The 18,501-nt window shown below is 35.6% G+C and overlaps 1 protein-coding gene across 7 annotated transcripts in view; it reads right to left on the reverse strand.

The window, feature by feature from the left end:
- The window catches only part of Epg5 (ectopic P-granules autophagy protein 5), an 82,818-nt gene that overhangs the window by 15,511 nt on the left and 48,806 nt on the right, over nt 1–18,501 (reverse strand). For 5 of the 7 annotated variants that reach the window (XM_087358827.1, XM_087358769.1, XM_087358873.1 and 2 more), the window contains 8 exons: nt 16,591–16,770; nt 15,127–15,326; nt 10,900–11,108; nt 8,755–9,006; nt 5,859–6,075; nt 4,042–4,251; nt 3,695–3,823; nt 1,763–1,994 (listed from right to left, as the gene is read on the reverse strand). In XM_087358827.1, the coding sequence (XP_087214953.1) occupies nt 1,763–1,994; nt 3,695–3,823; nt 4,042–4,251; nt 5,859–6,075; nt 8,755–9,006; nt 10,900–11,108; nt 15,127–15,326; nt 16,591–16,770 (1,629 nt within the window). Of the gene's footprint in view, nt 1–1,762; nt 1,995–3,694; nt 3,824–4,041; nt 4,252–5,858; nt 6,076–8,754; nt 9,007–10,899; nt 11,109–12,243; nt 12,398–13,288; nt 13,462–15,126; nt 15,327–16,590; nt 16,771–18,501 lie in introns of those variants that run through there. The other 2 variants (XM_087358906.1, XM_087358935.1) reach the window with 2 other exon arrangements.

Raw genomic sequence — 18,501 nt, forward strand, 5'->3', positions numbered from 1 at the left:
GGTTGTTGTGCCATGTAGTCTGGTATAAATTTACTGTTTCAGAGGTCATGGAGGCAGCAAGGATGTCTGAAACATCAGTAAACTTCTACCAGACTACATGGCACAACAACCCAGAAGACAACCATCTTCAGTGTTATCCTTAGTTGGCCCATTGACTGTAAGACATGGCACACATTGATGCACATAAGATGGCTTTGTGATCTTTGTATTCGGTTCGAATACACAAAAATAATGTCAGTGTACTCTAGAAGACGACTGTACAAGCTTCATAAATTTTCTTGCCAAATAGACTCCTTTCCTTTCTTTCATAAATATTTTTACACAGCCTCCCTTAACAACACCTAACATTTGTAAGTGGGAATTCCTGCCTTATTTTCAGCTATACTCTGTAAATTTCAAATAAACACTGAGCACAAGGCTGTAAAATAACTCAATCTGAAAGACATAATCAAACTACTGATTTGACAATGATAAATGAACCAAAAATATTTTAATATAAGTTTATATTTAATTGTAGGTTGATTGTAATAAAATTTTTGCAGTGCACTTCCAAAGACATATTTGTGTAATCCATTTAATGATTCTATGCAATTAAATATTTTTGTTAGTAATACTGTACAGCTTTGGGTTTCATAGAAGCAATAAATTATAGAAGGGTTCACATCATTTACTGTCATGCTAATATGTGCCTGCTCAGTTTTCGTGGTTCATTTCATCATACCTTTATCATCGGTGTGGTCTACTGTTATGGTCAGATATTCACTGTATATTTGTGTTGGTCTTCTCATTTACATAACAAAATTTATTATAAAAATAAATAGCAGGTCCCTTGAAAGGTTGCTGTTTGGGTCAAGACAATATGGTACAAGGACTATATCTAGACCAATATTCAGGAGAGAAGCTTGTAGATGAGCCAACTGTTTGGAACATTTTTAATGATTCGAAAAAGAAGTGACCAGAATAGTTTGGAGATGACAGTACATGGAGCAGTAGTAGTAATAATTGGATTTTGTAGGGTTCTGACGGTGTGATAAAGTCGGTTTTATTGGGGTTTTGGACTTGTCCATCATCCAAGGTTTAAATGTATACATCATTTCAAAAACTGGATCTGATTTCATCCAGTGATTGAGACTAGCTCTTTCTATTGGACCCAACAGAGTAGATGCCCCCTGCCCCATACACCTGAAGATGAAAATGCATCCGGTTTTCGAAACGTCGTATACATTTTAACCTTGGACGATGGACAAAGTCTAAAAATCCAATAAAACTGAGTAGTAGTAACAGACAGGTAAAAGGATTTACAGAACCCAGTGTTTGGTTCACTTGTAATGCAGCACCTGATATCAAGGTTCATCCTTCTCCCATTGAATAGTCCAATCTCTTCTTCACATACTTTCTGGTGACATTATTATTGGAGGAATCAAATCTGTACTGCCATCAATAATACATCCTGCAGGCAACTAGCAGCCTACCACCACAGGACATCACAAGTAAAGAGATGAAAGTTTGCAATCTGCCTATTCTCTACTGGGGGGCACAAGAAGAGCTACTGGTGCACAACAAAGAGTACTAGACATCTTTATTGTCTAAAGGAATTATTCATGCTTCAATATTACGCTGTTAATATAACTATGGGTTTTAAATCAGGCCAGCAAGGAATATATAGATTTAAAAGCCTGGTACTTCAAAGGTTAATAGCAACTTATAATTCTGAGAGTTTCTGGCTTAGATAATAAGGTAAATTGAAAATTGTTAGCCTTACCTTTAAAACTGAAAGGTACTGCTCCTGGAACAGGTCTGTAGCCAGGACGCCCAGGACATATGAGGCATTATGGAGAGAGTTGCTTGGATCCGTCACAAGCTTAATAGCAAGGTCCACTGTACTCCGGAGACTTTGGTAATGTTTATTATTTAGAAGTGACTCCAAGTTGCTCAGTGCTTTCACAGCCTCAGTGCTCGGAAAAGGCGGATTTGTTCCATAAGTGGAACTACCCCTAGGCAGATAAAAAATTAGTCAGTAATCAGCACTGTAAGTTATTGAAATATGCATCTTCCTATTCCTAATGAACACATGTAGAGACACGGTGACCCTTGTAATACAATGCTCTAATATGCCGCCATTTTTGTTTTAATAATGATAAATTGGTGGTTGTTAATTTAGAGAACATCTACTGCTCAATCATATCAAAGTCAATGTACATTAACTTCTTCTCTGTGACAAATAGTTTTCAGTTTTGTCCAAGTAACATATTCTTGCTGCATATGAGTAAATAGAATTTAAAATCTGCAGTCTCATTATGCAGACTATATTTAATCTACTTTCCTAAACTTATTAATAATTCTACCTCACAATCCTTAAGAAAAAATATTCACATATCAAGGTTCAGGGCAGTTGTAGTTATTCTACTCAAACCTAAATAAAACAGTCACTGACAACAGTTCAGCACTGGAGGAGCCATTACAGCACTCCCTAATGAGAAAGACTGATACTACAGATGAAGTTTCTGTGTGGTATTAAGAACCAAAGACAAAGGTATAAACAATACAAGAAATGCTGATGAGATTAACTTTTATTGTCTTTGTGACGCAGGTTGTGTGGTCGAGCTGCCCATGGGTCACACTAGCATACCACCAAATTGCTAACCCCTGAGGTAAAGTCTAGCTGGAAATTCTGCAACACAGTGAATTAAATCCCCTGTTCCTGTATGATAAAGGTTAAAGTCTAAAGTCATAAAATGACTACCTTGGTGATAATATAAATGGATGAAGATGATGATGGACATTATTATTACATCAAAAAATTGTTGAGATATATGTCTGTCAAGACAGGATATCAAACTGAATTTTGGTATATAAAACACAATTCAATGTCCAAGTTCTGAGGTCCTATGAACATTTTATAACATGCTTGTTTTTTGTGGTCAGGAGCTCTTAGCTCCCAACCAATCCTCAAGCTGGAGAACCACCCCTCATCAGCTGTCTACAACTGTATATTCAATATATTCACAGCTACTGCACAAATCTTGAAGCGTCCTCCATCTGCAATGTCAAGACATGCCATGTTGTGGTGACAAAAGAGAATTATTTTCTTTATTTGCGGAGCAACTATTAGTTTCTGAATAAAAACTCTGATCCATATGGCTGGCTGGTTAGTTTGTTACTTGTCAGTTGAAACACAATTTAATAATTATTTACTAAATGTTGTGGTTGGCCCTTTGAAAACTAAACAGGTATATTTTAAACAGCACAAACATTCTCATTGTTGTTTCTCGGTTCTACAACCCTGTTGTGGGTTTTCGTCGCCTCCTTTTCGGAGGTTTCTTGGTCTTGGTCGTGAAGTGGTGAGTGACCAGCCCACTGACTCTGCACAATTCCTACTCAATCCTGATTTGACTGCCAGAGCCATCTAGCATTTGGGTGAGAAATGGCCGCTGAATTTTGCTTACAAAACATCTTGTATCATGCTTGTAAGGTTCTTTTACCTGTCATAAATCTACAACATGGGACCGCCAGCTTTAATTCCCCTCCGAAGGAAGTTGTGCTACCGATTTTTATCACCCTTAAAAATCCCTCAGCCGGGATTGAACCCGCGAACCTTGGGTCCACTGGCGAGCACGCTAACCACTAGACCACTGAGGGTGACACAAACATTCTCACACTTGTCTTTATTGCACTGTCTCACTATTATGCTCACCTGTTGGATGAAACTGAAGTCAAAAGTATCTCTCCAGGAGCATTAGGCACTGTTCTAACTTTTGGTGGCTCCCCTTCAGGTAGTTGTGCCATTATAAATACAGCTATGGCACGACTCAATAAGCGACACCTGTAACAAGTAAAGTCAAATGAATCACAAAAAATCAATTTTTTCACCCAAACCATAATACACCTCCTCAAAGATTGGACTATTAAAATATTTTATGATTAAAACTTTAAATATTCACTTATAATAAATTTCAAACCAATACACACATTAATTTCTACTGACAATGTTCATAAATATTTCTATGATTTTATAGCAGCATAATAATTCACTGTCCTAACCTGACAGAAAGAGGAGAAGGTTTGCACAGTCCAATGGCTCCAAGGATTCCCCAACCTCCACCTCTGTCTTCTGCTAACAGCATGAGAGACTGGACCAATTTTCGTAAACACCTCACTGCTGTATCACAATCACCAGAATAATCACACTGCCGCAGCGAAAGAACAAGAACTTTACCCCACAGCAATGGCAGTTTTGGCTCCAGATTCTCACTGCATTCCAGAATATAAACAGAAAGAATAATCAACTTCAACTTCTTGAGAAACAGGCACATTTTTTAAAACATGTTCTACTTGTGTATAAGAGAACATTTCAATGTTAGCATTCTGCTTGCTGTCAACATTAAATATGTGTACATTTGTATTTACAAAAAAATAAACTTGGGATTTTGTCATACACCTGCTCAGACATTTAAATTTACTTATATGATGGACAAACCTAATACTGAACTTCTATAAATTTAAGTCTAAAACAGAAGTTACAGGACATGAAAAGTAGAATTAATTTAGAGGAAAAGGCCTGCTCCCACTTTTCAACTTTCTCTGATACTCCTCATCATTAACAACATGTTTATATTTTTCTTGAACACATCATACTTTATTTATTCTTCAGTACATAACTAAGATTTTCATCACATTTCTGTAACAGGCACTGAGTATGATCATGACCTATGTGGGATTCAAACTCATGACTGAGCTAGCCAAAACTAAAGGTCCCATGGCCAAAACAGCAATTTGCTGTGTAAAGTTTGTAGCTGACTTTTGTTACTAATGTTAAATTACCAGAACATGATTACAGAATTTTAATGAGTTTAATAAATCTGATTTGTATTTGGAAGGTAACAAATTGAAATCCTGTAAGGTATCTGCTATCCTAAGATATGTCATAGTGTTCCTTAGTCATTCCTGGCAAATGCTGGGATAGTACAATGAAACAGCCACAAAGTGCTTCTTTCCCTATTCTTAATTTCTTCATAAATTACACACAGAACACTGGCCACATAGCTAGGATCATGTCTCTCCCATTATCAGAAAGGTCTCCATATTCTTGTTTGTATTATGGCATCCATTTTCATACACTTTTATATGTAGTTATTTTTCTTCTTCATGCTCTGGCATGAGATGTAATCACTTCAACAAGACCACCCGCCCTTCTCACCTACCACTGACTTTGTATTTTCACTTTCACCATCTAGATCAAATTTTGAAGTGAATTTATCATGGAGTTCAAGAACAAATTGTATGAACTGACAGTTTATTAGTACATGACATGTTTAGCCCTCTTTTATATGTTCTTTGGGACACAATTTAAATATCTCTATACTTTATTAAAACAAGTTTATAAAGCTTACAAATAAACCAATTGGAACATAGAGGTCTAGGCATATATTAAAATGGATTGTAAAGACATATGGTCCTATGATGTGGACTTGATTCATACAGTTCAGAACAAAGGCTAATGGACATGGTAATGAAACTTTGGGTTACATGAAAGCTGAGGAATTTATTAATGAGCTCAACAATTATTAGATTCTCAAAAAAGAATGCTCGACTTTTCAGCTGTTCTCATGTTACATAAATCATGCCTGTTTCATTCTCTGGTTATCACAAAGACTTCCTCTGAACAAGCAACTTACAATAACTTCTTATGGTGGAGATATTGGTACATTCAGATATATTTGCTGTCGACATATGGGGTACTCACCAGCTTCAGATATATCCTGTTTCCACTCAGGAATAGTTAAGAACTACTGAAGAATGAAAGATTATAATGTGCTAAATTCATGTTACAGACAAGTTAAAAAAAACACTTAACTTACACTGGCTTTATGTTCATAATCCAGTCCACTAGATTGCAGAGAACACTGGCCTCCTCACGTATATCCCTGCAGGTGGGTAGTCGTTTAAGTAGTAAAGCGTACAGGCTCAAAAGGTGACCATTGGTCAGCAAACACTCCTCTAGTGGGGACTGTTGTGGCACACACAGCTGCAAGAGTGCTACTGCCGTTTGCCATTCCGGAGTTGATCCTGTCGAAACTACAAAACAATCATGTGAATTTCACTCAGAAATGTTCTTGGGAGAATTTATAACATTTCAAATTCTGTCTTCTGAACAGACATAGCAAATTAACGCTTAAATTATTACAGAACCCAGGCATGAGCATCCTCTTTCAACTTTTGAAACACTGACTGATTTTCACAAAATATGGTATGGACGTTATGCCACTGGAGGCCACCTAAATTAAATGTACTATCTATATTCAGTAATAACAACATGTGAGGTTGGAGCAAAATTAGCATTACTTAACATAAGGCCCTGAAATGAAATATGGTGAAAGATATTTGAAAAATGTAACTTTTATTAAGGTATTTTTTAAGAATGTAAAATGACAACATAGCAACTATGCAAAAGTTTCATTTAACTTTCAATTTGACAGTGATAACTACTGGAGTATTTGAACTGTGGACATTAAATGTTGCATACAGTTTATAAATACCCCTACAAATATAGGGAAATTGTCAACTGAAAACAATGGGATATAAGAAATATTAATATTAGTCGTCTGTTTCAAATTAAAACTAAACATGGAAGCAGATTCAGTATGAAAGATAATCTTCAATACAGTCTTGTTTCATCTTAGCTCTAAGATCAAGAAATTGGCAGAAGCAAAACAAATGCAACATTCCCATTCAGCAGGGCCTCCCAGGTGAGTTTTCCATTTTGTATATTGTTGTACTTTCAAAGCCTTGTTATGAATAAGCAGAATATGGATATTATGTCTAGCCACATAACTTTACTTTGTATTGTTTTTTGTAAATATATGAACAAATTCTCACAAGTTTGAAGAACTTGCCATTTTCTTATGCATAGAGTAGCAGATTTAAATAACTATAAAAATAGGGCAACAGTTCAAAAATGGTTGAGAACCAATGCACTAGGGAGAAATAAGTGGTCAGTTTCATACTTTGGCTTACTTTATACCTGGAAAAGGAGTCCCTGAAATCAATTTGAATGGAAGATTGGAAGATGGTGACTGACCGTGCAATAACCAATTACTTGTGGAATTATGATGGAACACTTAGCTATGTATCTTCACTGATGCACAACAAGAACAGTTTAATGAATTTAATATGACATTAACATAGTGACTGGTTTTAATGCTGATATGTAAGGTTCCTTAAAAAGATGTAGATGTATGTGATTTTATCTACAGTTTTCAATCTATTTCAACTAATAATAACATCATGTCTTTTGATGACATGCAGCAAAAGTCACTTAAAACATTTTTAAGGAATGTGCTGTTAGAAACATCTGGAGATGAAAACTTTATATGTGGAAAAAAGAAATATGAATTTCTTTGTCTCTCTTTCATGTTTTGATTTACTGTTTAAGGTATACTTATCAATGTGGAAAAGAATAAAATTAATATTTTATTTCTAGGACTTACATTTACAAGATATAATTCCCTCAAACTAAAAATATGCAGCATCATGCTGAAAGTTAAAATCATATGTTCAACACTATTGAAAGTGCTGGACAAATCTTCCATACTGATTTACATTTTCTTCATTGACATGATAGTTTTTGACAATAATTGTATTTAGAGTTCATACTGATAATCCTGGTTGTTTCAGCAGAAGTTTCTTATTTACGAAATGGTTTTTATTTTCTTTTGTGTTGCCATCATGCCTTACCAAACACACAAATCCAAATAAAACAACTGCTATGCATTCAGCAGACTCAGCAAACAGATTAAATAAGGAGATGATGGAGGCAGCATGGACCTTTGAAACGTTAGTGGACATCTACCAGACTACACAGCACAACAACCCAGAAGACAGCAATCTTCAGACTCACCACTGTGAAAACCTCAAATCCTACATCAGTATTACTGTTCCTGTATTTTTAAAGTGAGACTCTCATGCTAACAGCTAACACCAAGCTAAGCAAGCTGTTGTTTGATGTCAAAGGGAAAAGCCTGTCCCAAGCTGCTCTTCAGTATGTATTTTGATTTCCCATGATAATATGGTCATGCAAGTTTATTCATTGTCTACTGTCCTGTCACTTCATGATATTTTAATAATCATTTATTGAATGACCAATTAGAATGAAATGGGAAGTTACAAATCATTAATTTTGGAAGACAAAACAGGATTTGGGATGTACCATGCAAAGTACGAGGACAGAATATGGAAACAAATCTACATTTCATAAAGTCCAAAGTGATATCTCAAGCTTATTATTAAAGATAGTGGGAGTGACAAAAAGCAAATGAGATAATGCTGTGAAAACTGTGGATATAGATGAAGCTGTATATGAGTAGCACAAGTAACAATGAGCTTTAGGTGTTCCTGTTAGGAAAGTTACAATTCAAGCAGTGTAAAATGATTTGCCAATCAACTGTCCCCACTATACTTATATGGCAAGTGCAAGTTGGTTAATAAGATTTAAGAAACATCATGGCAAACTGTTATAAGTCTCTAGTGAAGATTCAGTCAGTATTCCACCATTTAAAAGTAAGCTTAATAAAGTATTTAAAGATTCCAAACAAAAACAGCAATACAGTAGTACCATTATTCAGATGGAAATATGAGACTTTTTCAACAAAGACAACATGATTGTGTATGGACTATCTAAGTAAAGTAAAGCTCTGTCCCACTATGTGCCATGTAGGTGCTTGTGGGGAGTAACCCAAAATCAACAAAGAAACCTACTTGTTTGTTTGAAGAATGCTTGCAATGCTGCCTCAAGGATGGCTCCAAGGGCTTCAGATGACATAACAGTAGTGCCAACTACCTGTAGGAAAGCTTGCAGTACAACACTTGAGCAGTCTCTTGCTGCTAGCCAATGGACACAGCAGTCTACAGTGAGCTGTGCAATTTGGTTGCCAGTGGGTTGGTTCACAGCCACCAAGATTTCAGTGAGCAGCAGACCTACCTCCCCCACATGCTGTGTTGATGGGGTACCTGAAAACATGTAGCAAACACACAAGTACAGCAATTCTGAAACTATATGAGGAACAAGAAATAACAAGACTATAAAAACAAAAGTTAGGTATTTTACAGAAATCTTGATCCTCTTGAATCCCTTCTCTCATTACTCTAATTACTGAAGTGTTAAGAAGTGTTGGCAAACTTTTTTTAACCTCTGTGTGCGGGTATTTAATTCCACACCCTGTAGCCTGCTGTAGGACTAGTTTGCACTGATGGTGCTTACACTTCATTAGTATGAATGCAATTACCAATGACAAAGCACTCATATCAGAAGTCAGTGGCACAGATGATCCATATAAGAGGATGTCAGTACACAAGTACTTTAGTGGCAGGCCCATAGACTCATGAAAGTTCCTTTGAAACATTTACAAAAATGTAATTTCAACAAATCCATTCACACAGGGTGAAGCCGTTTTATGTACACCAGTGCAAAGTGACAATGTGCATTTTTCCTTAAATTTCAAAACCTATAGCTTATTTGTATTCAGAAAATTTGTGAAAAGAGAAAACTGTTACCCTTCAACACATTTATAAAAGTATTGTTATTATCACTCTATATTTCTGTATCCATCAATCACAATGAAACAATATAAATTTATATCAAATCTAAAAGTTTGTGATGATGGTGAGTTATTTAAATAAAAAGTTCTATGGATATTTTCCATCGTCTAATAAAATTGAACGACGTTTCAGAGATGGAGATATAGCCCCATCTCTGAAGTGTCGTTCAATTTTATTAGACGATGGAAAATATACAAAGAACTTTTTATTTAAATATAAATTTAAAGTGAATATATACAGGTAAACCTCGATTTACGCCGGGGATGCGTTCCTGGACGAACCGGTGTAAATTGAAACTCTTTTTATAATGTAAATCAATGGGAAGTCAATGACATGCGTTCCCGGCTCCCAAACATTGACGACTTAAGATCCTCAAAAACTGACTTTGCCTTATCCGTGATAGCAATTTCAGTCAACGGAATGTTTTTTCGATTCATGTCATCCAACCATAGCAATAGTAATTTCTCCATTCTTTATAAAAGTTTACTTCTGCTATAACTCACTTGCGTTGTACTTACTCTCGTAGCCTGTTGCATCGACTGTTTTATTTTACATGAATTTTTCATTATGGTAGTCACAGTGGAAGGAGGCAACTCCATACTTCTGCACACATTACGACGGGTATCACCACCTTCTATTCTATGAATTACGTCCATCTTATCTTCTAACGTAATAGACCTACGCAACTTTTTAGCAACACATTCACTTCTCTTACCAGACATGGTGGCTCTTCTACAATTTATAAATATAAAACAGTTGCTACTGCAGAATAGTGGTCGATAACAACACAAACACGTTTAGCACACAGTTTTCAGCACATCCAATGTGTCAAGAAGAAGCAAACTGAGCGCATTTTTCCTTATTCCCTTATCAGGCTGAACGCAAATGACTCACCATGAAGAGTGACCAATGCTCACGTGACTGTCGCGCAATGTTGGCGGATTTTTAGGAGATTATCTCGCAACTACTTAGCAATGAGTGCAGAGGTGACTGTATTTATAATATTTATTCAAAATCAGCGATGTAATAATTACGATTTAGTATAAGAATCAGTACAAGAAACATTGTTAAATGTTATAAATAATAGTAAAATAAATTTTATTCACTTTTTGACTTGCTGGTTTCAAAAGCAGCGTTATTCTGAATGGGCGCAAAATTGAAGCAGTGCAAATCGATGTTTACCTTTACAGGGAAAATTAGAGTATGCATTAATTCTCAGTGGTATGAAAGCAAGTAATTCATTATGGAAAGTAAAGGATTTTAACATGAAGTAATACAAGCGTTGCTAAGAGAACAAACACATACTTGCAAGCACAGCAGCTTCAGCATCATTCAGCAGCTTCTGAATTGCTACTCTAAACGCAAGTTCCCGCTTGCTGAGCAGAACCTTGTAGCGACTTGCACATGATATCAGCAACTTGACACAAGCACGTACAAACATTTGTCTCTTACGTGGTGTTGATGGGTGGAAACGCGTTACATGAGGCACGTGTGCACCTGCAACCTGAAGAAGCCTGCAAACACATATTTAACAAAATCATTTTCTAATACACACCTTGAAATTATGGCAACATAATCATACAAAGAACTGATTCCTCACCCTAAAGTTTTTGACAAAAAACATTACCACTACCACTACCAGTAGTCATACACTTTTAGTATCTTTATAGTAACTTCTTCCTTGAGAAGCTAATAGTATTATTGGCTTTGTACTTACTCAATTCTAAAGGGTTTTGACTTAAAATTATTCATTGTCCCTTTTTGCATCGTCTGTTCTTTAAAACAACCAGCCTCCGAAACGTCGTGGTTTTAAAGAACGCACGATGGAAAATGTCCTGACATTGAATAATTTTAAGTTTGTACTTATTGTAATATACCACTGTCAAAACCATTCAGAAGCTAATTATTGTTCAGGAAGTCAAGAAATTACCTTTTATGGAACCTGAAGGTCTGCTGCCATGTACATAACAGCCTGCAATTGGTCCCTAACCATAGTACCATGAATTCAGTCCACACCTTGCACCTGTTGCCTCTAACAACCATTTTAACATTATCCTTCCATCTATATCTAGATCTTTTCATGTCTTTCATGCTCCACCTAATTTATCCTCCTTGCCATTTATTATGTTATACTTAATACTTAAGTTTACTTTATAATTTTACTAACTTCTGTAAGACCTCTTCAAAAACACATTAAAGAAGCTGTTTACTTTCAAATAAACTTGTAAACTTCACCTCAAAATTCATACCCCATATAATGCAGCAGTAGACATGCTTGACTGTACATGCAATTTATATCCGCCTGTTCCAAAAACTGACATTACCCACACTTGTCATGTGAAAAACAGAACTATGAAAGAATACTTCCGTACTGTGACCACAGAAACAAATACTTTGTCCCCCCTCTAAACCAAATTGAAATTATGTACATTCTTCCTGTGCTTATGTAGATATATCTGCACAATTGAATTTTGTTTAATTTACCTACACCTCAAACATTTTACCTACAAGAAATTACACAAAATAATAGTCTCTCATATATTTTATCAAAGTAAGATACTGATGTGTAAATACTTTCCATATCTGCACTAATTTTTTGTATCTGTCCAAAGTAAACAAGGTTTAATCACCTCTAATGTAAATTTTCATTATCATCCTCATCCTGCCAGGTACTAGGCTGTGTGGACTGTTACTATTTCATGCAGTCCCTTCTGCAATGATCTTAACTTCTCTTCCTCCTAGACATGTATGCTATAACTTGTTTTTGTAATCTGTTGTCTTCCATTCTTCTTGAAAGTTGTTTCTAGTTAGTTTGGAAAGTTTTGTATAAATTTTATTGACTGAAATGTATGTGAATAAAAACTCAATAATGACATACACTATTTAATAACACATACCCAGCCTTCTTATGTTCTTAGCCTTGATCAAGAATTTAACTGCACAGAGAAATATATACAGAAATTCAAACATTTGATATTGACATCACTGCAGCCAGGATGTGTGTAATTCATTTAGTAAAAATAACATGCCCACCATAATACAAGTTTTTTTAAATATTTTTATCCATAATTAGGGTGTGACCTTGCATTCATGAGAGAAGAAACATACATAACAAGCTTGGAAAGTATATTCTGTGATGAAATACACATAATATCCTCATGTGTTCTTTGCAACATTCATTTAAAGGTATTAAATCCACCTTGTTTAATAGTTCCCATTTTTGCCATCAGATCACAGTACCTTAATGTCTACCTCACAACTTTACGCATCCTTCATTTTGTTATCACCATTTGTAGGACATATAAAGGTATGATTTTGGGGTCATGCAGAAGCACAACCTCCACATCAATTTTCATTCAAATCTGTCTAGTGGTTCTTGAGTTTAATAAAATGGACAGACAGACATGACCGGCCCATAATGCGTTCTCACCATGCACTTAATACAAAGACCCCATAACAATCATCAAAGTTCTACAGCGCGGTGTACAAAATATTTACCATTTTAAATCCTGCACAAAATCTATATTTCTTACAAAAGTGCTGCATATCACATACACGCCAAAGGATATAACCATGGAAAGTTGCTTTTAGTACAGAACATGTTCAATATGACTCCCATTCTGCCTCATCACTTCTTATAGATGAACTTCTATGTTTGTGATCACCTTATAGCACAAGTCTTCTGAAACTGTGTAGCACGGCTGGATAATCATGGCTCTGAGTTAAATTAATGAATCAGGTTTCCTTGAGTACAGTTTGTGCTTCATGAAGCCCCACAGAAAGAAACCACATGGATTAATGTCTGGGCTGTGGGGTGGTCAGACCTGTCCACAATCATGGCATCCAGGAAGATGATGAGAAATCACTCTGGGACCAAAACAGGATTTAAATGGGTAAACATTTTGTGCACCACTCTGTATGTTTTGGAGATGTGGCTCTGCTCTTCATACATATGCATTGCATTACATATACAGTAGGGACCAGATTACTTGCTAGCTGAGCTCCCTAGTGCTGTGGATAGTTGCATTCGGCACGGCCTGGTCGGTGCATGGAACGGCCGGGTAGAACGGATAGAAAAAACTTGGAGGTGCGCACGCAGTGCTTATCACCTTGCTCTTCACCCCCGCACTAAGAACACGCAAGTGCTCTGGTCCTTACTATACAATGCATTCACATGTCCAACAGCTTTGATGTTACTTAATCAAAGACAAAGCCTGAAGCATACGTATACTTTAGAAATATAGGGTGATTCAAAAAGGACTTTACAACTTTGAAACTGTATAGAAATTTATTCAGAAGGCTTACAGAATCGGTTGAGGTGTTATTTTGTAGCAAAACAAATCAAGTTTTACCTCAAACAGTCATTTTGGTTCAATGTGATTGCCATTGGTGATACTGCAGACATCCCACCTGAAATCAATTTCTTGCCAAACACAATCCAGCATATCCGGTGTCACTTCTGCAACTGCAGCGGTGATTCGAGCTTTGAGCTCAGTGAGATTGGCAGGTAAGGGTGGAACATACACACAATCTTTAATGAAACCCCATAAGAAAAAATCGAGAGGTGTCAAATCTGGAGAACGAGGTGGCCATGCTATCGACCCTGTTCGACCAATCCACCGACCTGGGAAACGGTTATTGAGGAAATCCCGGACTTCTGTGAGGTAGTGAGGTGGTGCGCCATCTTGCTGGAAGTGAATGCGTCCTTTTTGGTCATCTTCGTCTAACTGTGGTATGAGAACATTTTCGAGCCATTTTCAAATGCACTGCCGCTTGCGCTCGCAGTGACGGAATTCGGTACTACAGCACAACGTGAGTCAAACTTGATTTGTTTTGCTACAAAATGACACCTCAACTGATTCTGTAAGCCTTCTGAATAAATTTCTATATACTTTCAAAGTTGTAAAGTCCTTTTTGAATCACCTGGTATATTCAAACTAATAATCTATTGCATACCGAAATTTTGGAGCATACCACAGATGCAAAATTACACCTAATTTGTAGATTTGCAATGATCCTTTATTTTGTTTTGATTTTTAAAAACTTATGTTAAGGTAGAGTATATGGTACAAGTGGTTGAACTGAAAATTGACATATAACTGATGTTATTCATTTTAAAAACCCTACTTCAAGGCATTTATAACACTCAATGTACCTGCTAAACCAAAGTTTAACAATGCATATCATGTCAAAACTGCAGACTCTAGACATGCAAATTCATTCAATTTTTCTTACATACTGCAAATGTTAAATGTTGTGAATGGTGCAGCTGGCCTCCAGATATGGAGGTACATACATGCAATTGTTCTCCAGCTTGGGGGTTGGGCGGGATGCTAACAACTAATCACCATACAAACCAGCTTGTTATAAAATGTTACTGATACTCTTTCAAATAACCTAACCAACAGAACATGCACACAAGATTAGGAATTCAAAATGTCAGGTTCATTTCCACTGAAAAGTGGGAGTTTTCTTATATTTTAAGTTGTGTTATAGCCAGTTAAATAATCCACTGAAATTAACATAACTTACCATACAACAGCACAGTCAATTTGGCTTATTCCATTTTTTTTCTCTGAATTATCTGCTTCAGAAGAATCATCAGACCCTAGAATGACCCTGGGATCACAGCTCATGACAAACCAATTGACGACTTGCTCATATGCCACTGCATCTACAAGGTGCCATGCAAACTGCTGTGAATCCCGCAGAAGTGGAACAATTTTGGGAGACTGAAATTAATGTAACAACAACAAAAAATTAGCTTCAATGTCTCAATGTTAAATAGGCCCCACATTGTAAAGTCCAGTCACATTCCGAGTAAGGAAAAACAACACACAGATTTATGTAAATGGTCTCTCTGATGATGTATTTCAGAAGGCATCCACTTGTAACAAAAATCAGCTTCTCACAACAATGATATTACTGATAAGAGTTCGACAATACATATTTAATTGTATTCTACACAGTGCTGTCTATATAACTATAATGATCAATACCCCAAGTTATCTAAGGTCACTTTCTACTATTTGTAAAAAAAAAACTTCCTCATGATCACAGAACACAAACGACACTGCTGTTAGTGCAGGAACTTATGACATATGCTACAAAACCACAAAAGTCTTCCTAATACATTTGTAATGCTTTCCATAGCATGACTATGATTTTTTACCAACTGAAATAACTGAAGCCACCTTCAGACAGCTATCACACAAAGTAAACATAAGTCTCTATTCGATATTATATTTCTTACTTAGGAAAGTAATCAGCAGCCAAAATCAGAAACAACAAAGATGTTTCATTTTACATTGATGGGCTCAATTAACCTCATACACTATTCCATTACTACCAAATGGTTGAGGCATTAATATCAGTTTTTATTAAACTGTCCAGTAAGCAAGACTTCCTATCAGCACAATAATTTGAAACAGACTAACAAATGTGGATGGAACAACTGAAGGGTCCAGTGCAAAAATGGGGTGGCTCCAATTCTGGCTGATATTTTCTTTTGAACTGTTTCATATATCAAACGAATCACTCGCAGCACTGATGGAAGAATGTGCCTCAAGTCAACAGTGAAACCACAATACTCAAAATGGAGCCAGGCCATGCTGTGATTGAACACAAAAATAAGTTGGCTCCAGGCCTCATTTTTGCAGGAAGTAGATCAGTCTAACACGTGTCCAAATTTAAGAGATTTCACTGCTAAAATGAGGCAGTTCCTATTATTTCTTTGCATTTTTAACAATTAAAAATTACATTAAAATATGTGATGGCATAATTAGCACCTTCAGTTTGTTGTACAAGATATAAAAAATGGAAAAAAATACAATTTATTTATAATTTTTAAACTCCCCCCCCCCCAAAAAAAAAGGTTTGTTACAGTGGAACCATATCCTTTTTTGTAATGAACTTTCAAGTTTTCATATTCTGTATTTTGGCAATTTAGATCAAACTCCACAGACATGGCAATATGTGTAATGAGCTCATATTTACCTGTCTTACATTGGGCTCATTTGCAAGCTTGACCAAAAGGTGCAGTAGGCAGACATGTGTTCGTGAAGCTACTTGAGAAGGATACGATGTGAGGACATGCCCCACCCATGAATGCCAGCTTACTTCAATGAACACTCCACCCAAAAACACATGACAGTCTGGTAGATACTGGTCAACAACCTGAATCACATTAAATATTAGCAGTGTCAATATAATGATGATGGTGTTGGTTGTGATTACAAGTGGAGGGCCCTCACCCCAAAGTAACAAAAGTTTCATCCTTTCTTCAGTGTCACTGATAAATAGAACTGAATTACAAACGGTACAGAGTACAGTCAACACAAGATAATCATGCTCCTTCCAGTGCCATAGTTGCACAAAATGAGTCCCATTTGATGGAAAAGACTGGAAATGTCAGAAGTGGTATTGTTCTGCACAGAACTGGAGGGAATACTCAATTACTAAAAATTCCACAGATGTATAGTGCAATGACCACAAGTGTCAAATATCAGGGTAACTGTGGAAAATTTTCTGCTCATTGGAATAAATACATTTATTCACACCAAATTAACGTATTGTTCTTCAGTCATTCCCTCATGTAAAAGGCATGTTATCAGTACCACTTGAAACACATTATAAATTGAACTCTGATGACATAATGAAAAATTAATAAACAAGTACATTCTGTGCAACCTAAACCAAGCGCCTGAAATTTTATGTCCCAAACTGGAAGTGATGAAAGCATACAACTGACATGATAATTCCAGTCAATGTAATATCCTTGTATTTGTCCATGTACCTTTCCTTCAGAAAATAATGTATAATTGCTATTTGTCTGTAAACCACACACAGTCCTGTAACTATTTGTTAAAAGTAAGCAATTGTATTATCATTCACATTATCACTGTATTATCTGTGGTGCATCTGAGACTTAAGATCCAAAGGGAGGCAGATATTTATTTTATTTTCCCATGATTTATTGTTCATCATCATTTTGACCTAATGTTTCCGTATGGAATCTGATCATTAACAAACAATTTTATTTGCAAAATACATACTTGATAGAAACTTTTTCTTTTGTAAAGTATACCAATGACTTGTAAAAAGTGTTAATTACTGTGTTAGCCCTTAAAGGACTGTTTTCAAGGCATCGTACCTTTAATAATATGTCCTGAATCTTTTAGATTCAGCGCAGCTTTGTACACTGCAACTTTACACAGCTTACACATTGCACATACGTTACATCTGTTTGAAATGGAATGGGTTGCATTGGACTAGGTCAGGTTAGGTTTGGTTAAGTGATTTTTTTTTTGCAAATTTCGAAAATATTTTAATATTTAACATTTTTCTAAATATTTGTTACCTTTTTGCAAAATTTAAACGGTTTTAAGAAATGTTCACATTTAAAATTTTGACAATTTTGACACATTTTAAAAAACATAAAATGTTTATTTTTTTAAAAAAATTGATTTTTTTTTAAAACTTTAAATTTATTAAAAATTATCAAATGCTGATTTTTATTTTTTAATTCTTTACATTTTTTAATTTTAGAAATTTTAATTCTTTCAGTTATGAACACTTTCTGGATTTATTGAAGTTTTCATTTTTTAAATTTTTGAAATGCTTGAAACCTTCGAAATTTCTAAAACTATTTAAAATTTTTGTAATTCAAATTTTTAAATTTTTTTGAAAACACTCTACATCCCACAAAACAGTGGACTGTACAGCCAGTTTTGACTTAATTATCACATGGGGCAAAAATTAATAGACAGACAGGCTGTATTACTGACTGGTGTCTAGAAATCACAGAAATAGTACAGTGCAGAAGAGAGTTGTTACATTCAGTTAACCAGTGATGTAATTTCTGAAGTGTTAGAAAATGATCAGTTATACTCATATTAGCGTGAAATA

The sequence above is a fragment of the Zootermopsis nevadensis genome, unplaced genomic scaffold (assembly GCF_977971745.1).
Source record: "Zootermopsis nevadensis isolate Lab colony 2312 unplaced genomic scaffold, Znev_1.0 Znev_ptg000001l, whole genome shotgun sequence".
Lineage (NCBI taxonomy): Eukaryota > Metazoa > Arthropoda > Insecta > Blattodea > Termopsidae > Zootermopsis > Zootermopsis nevadensis.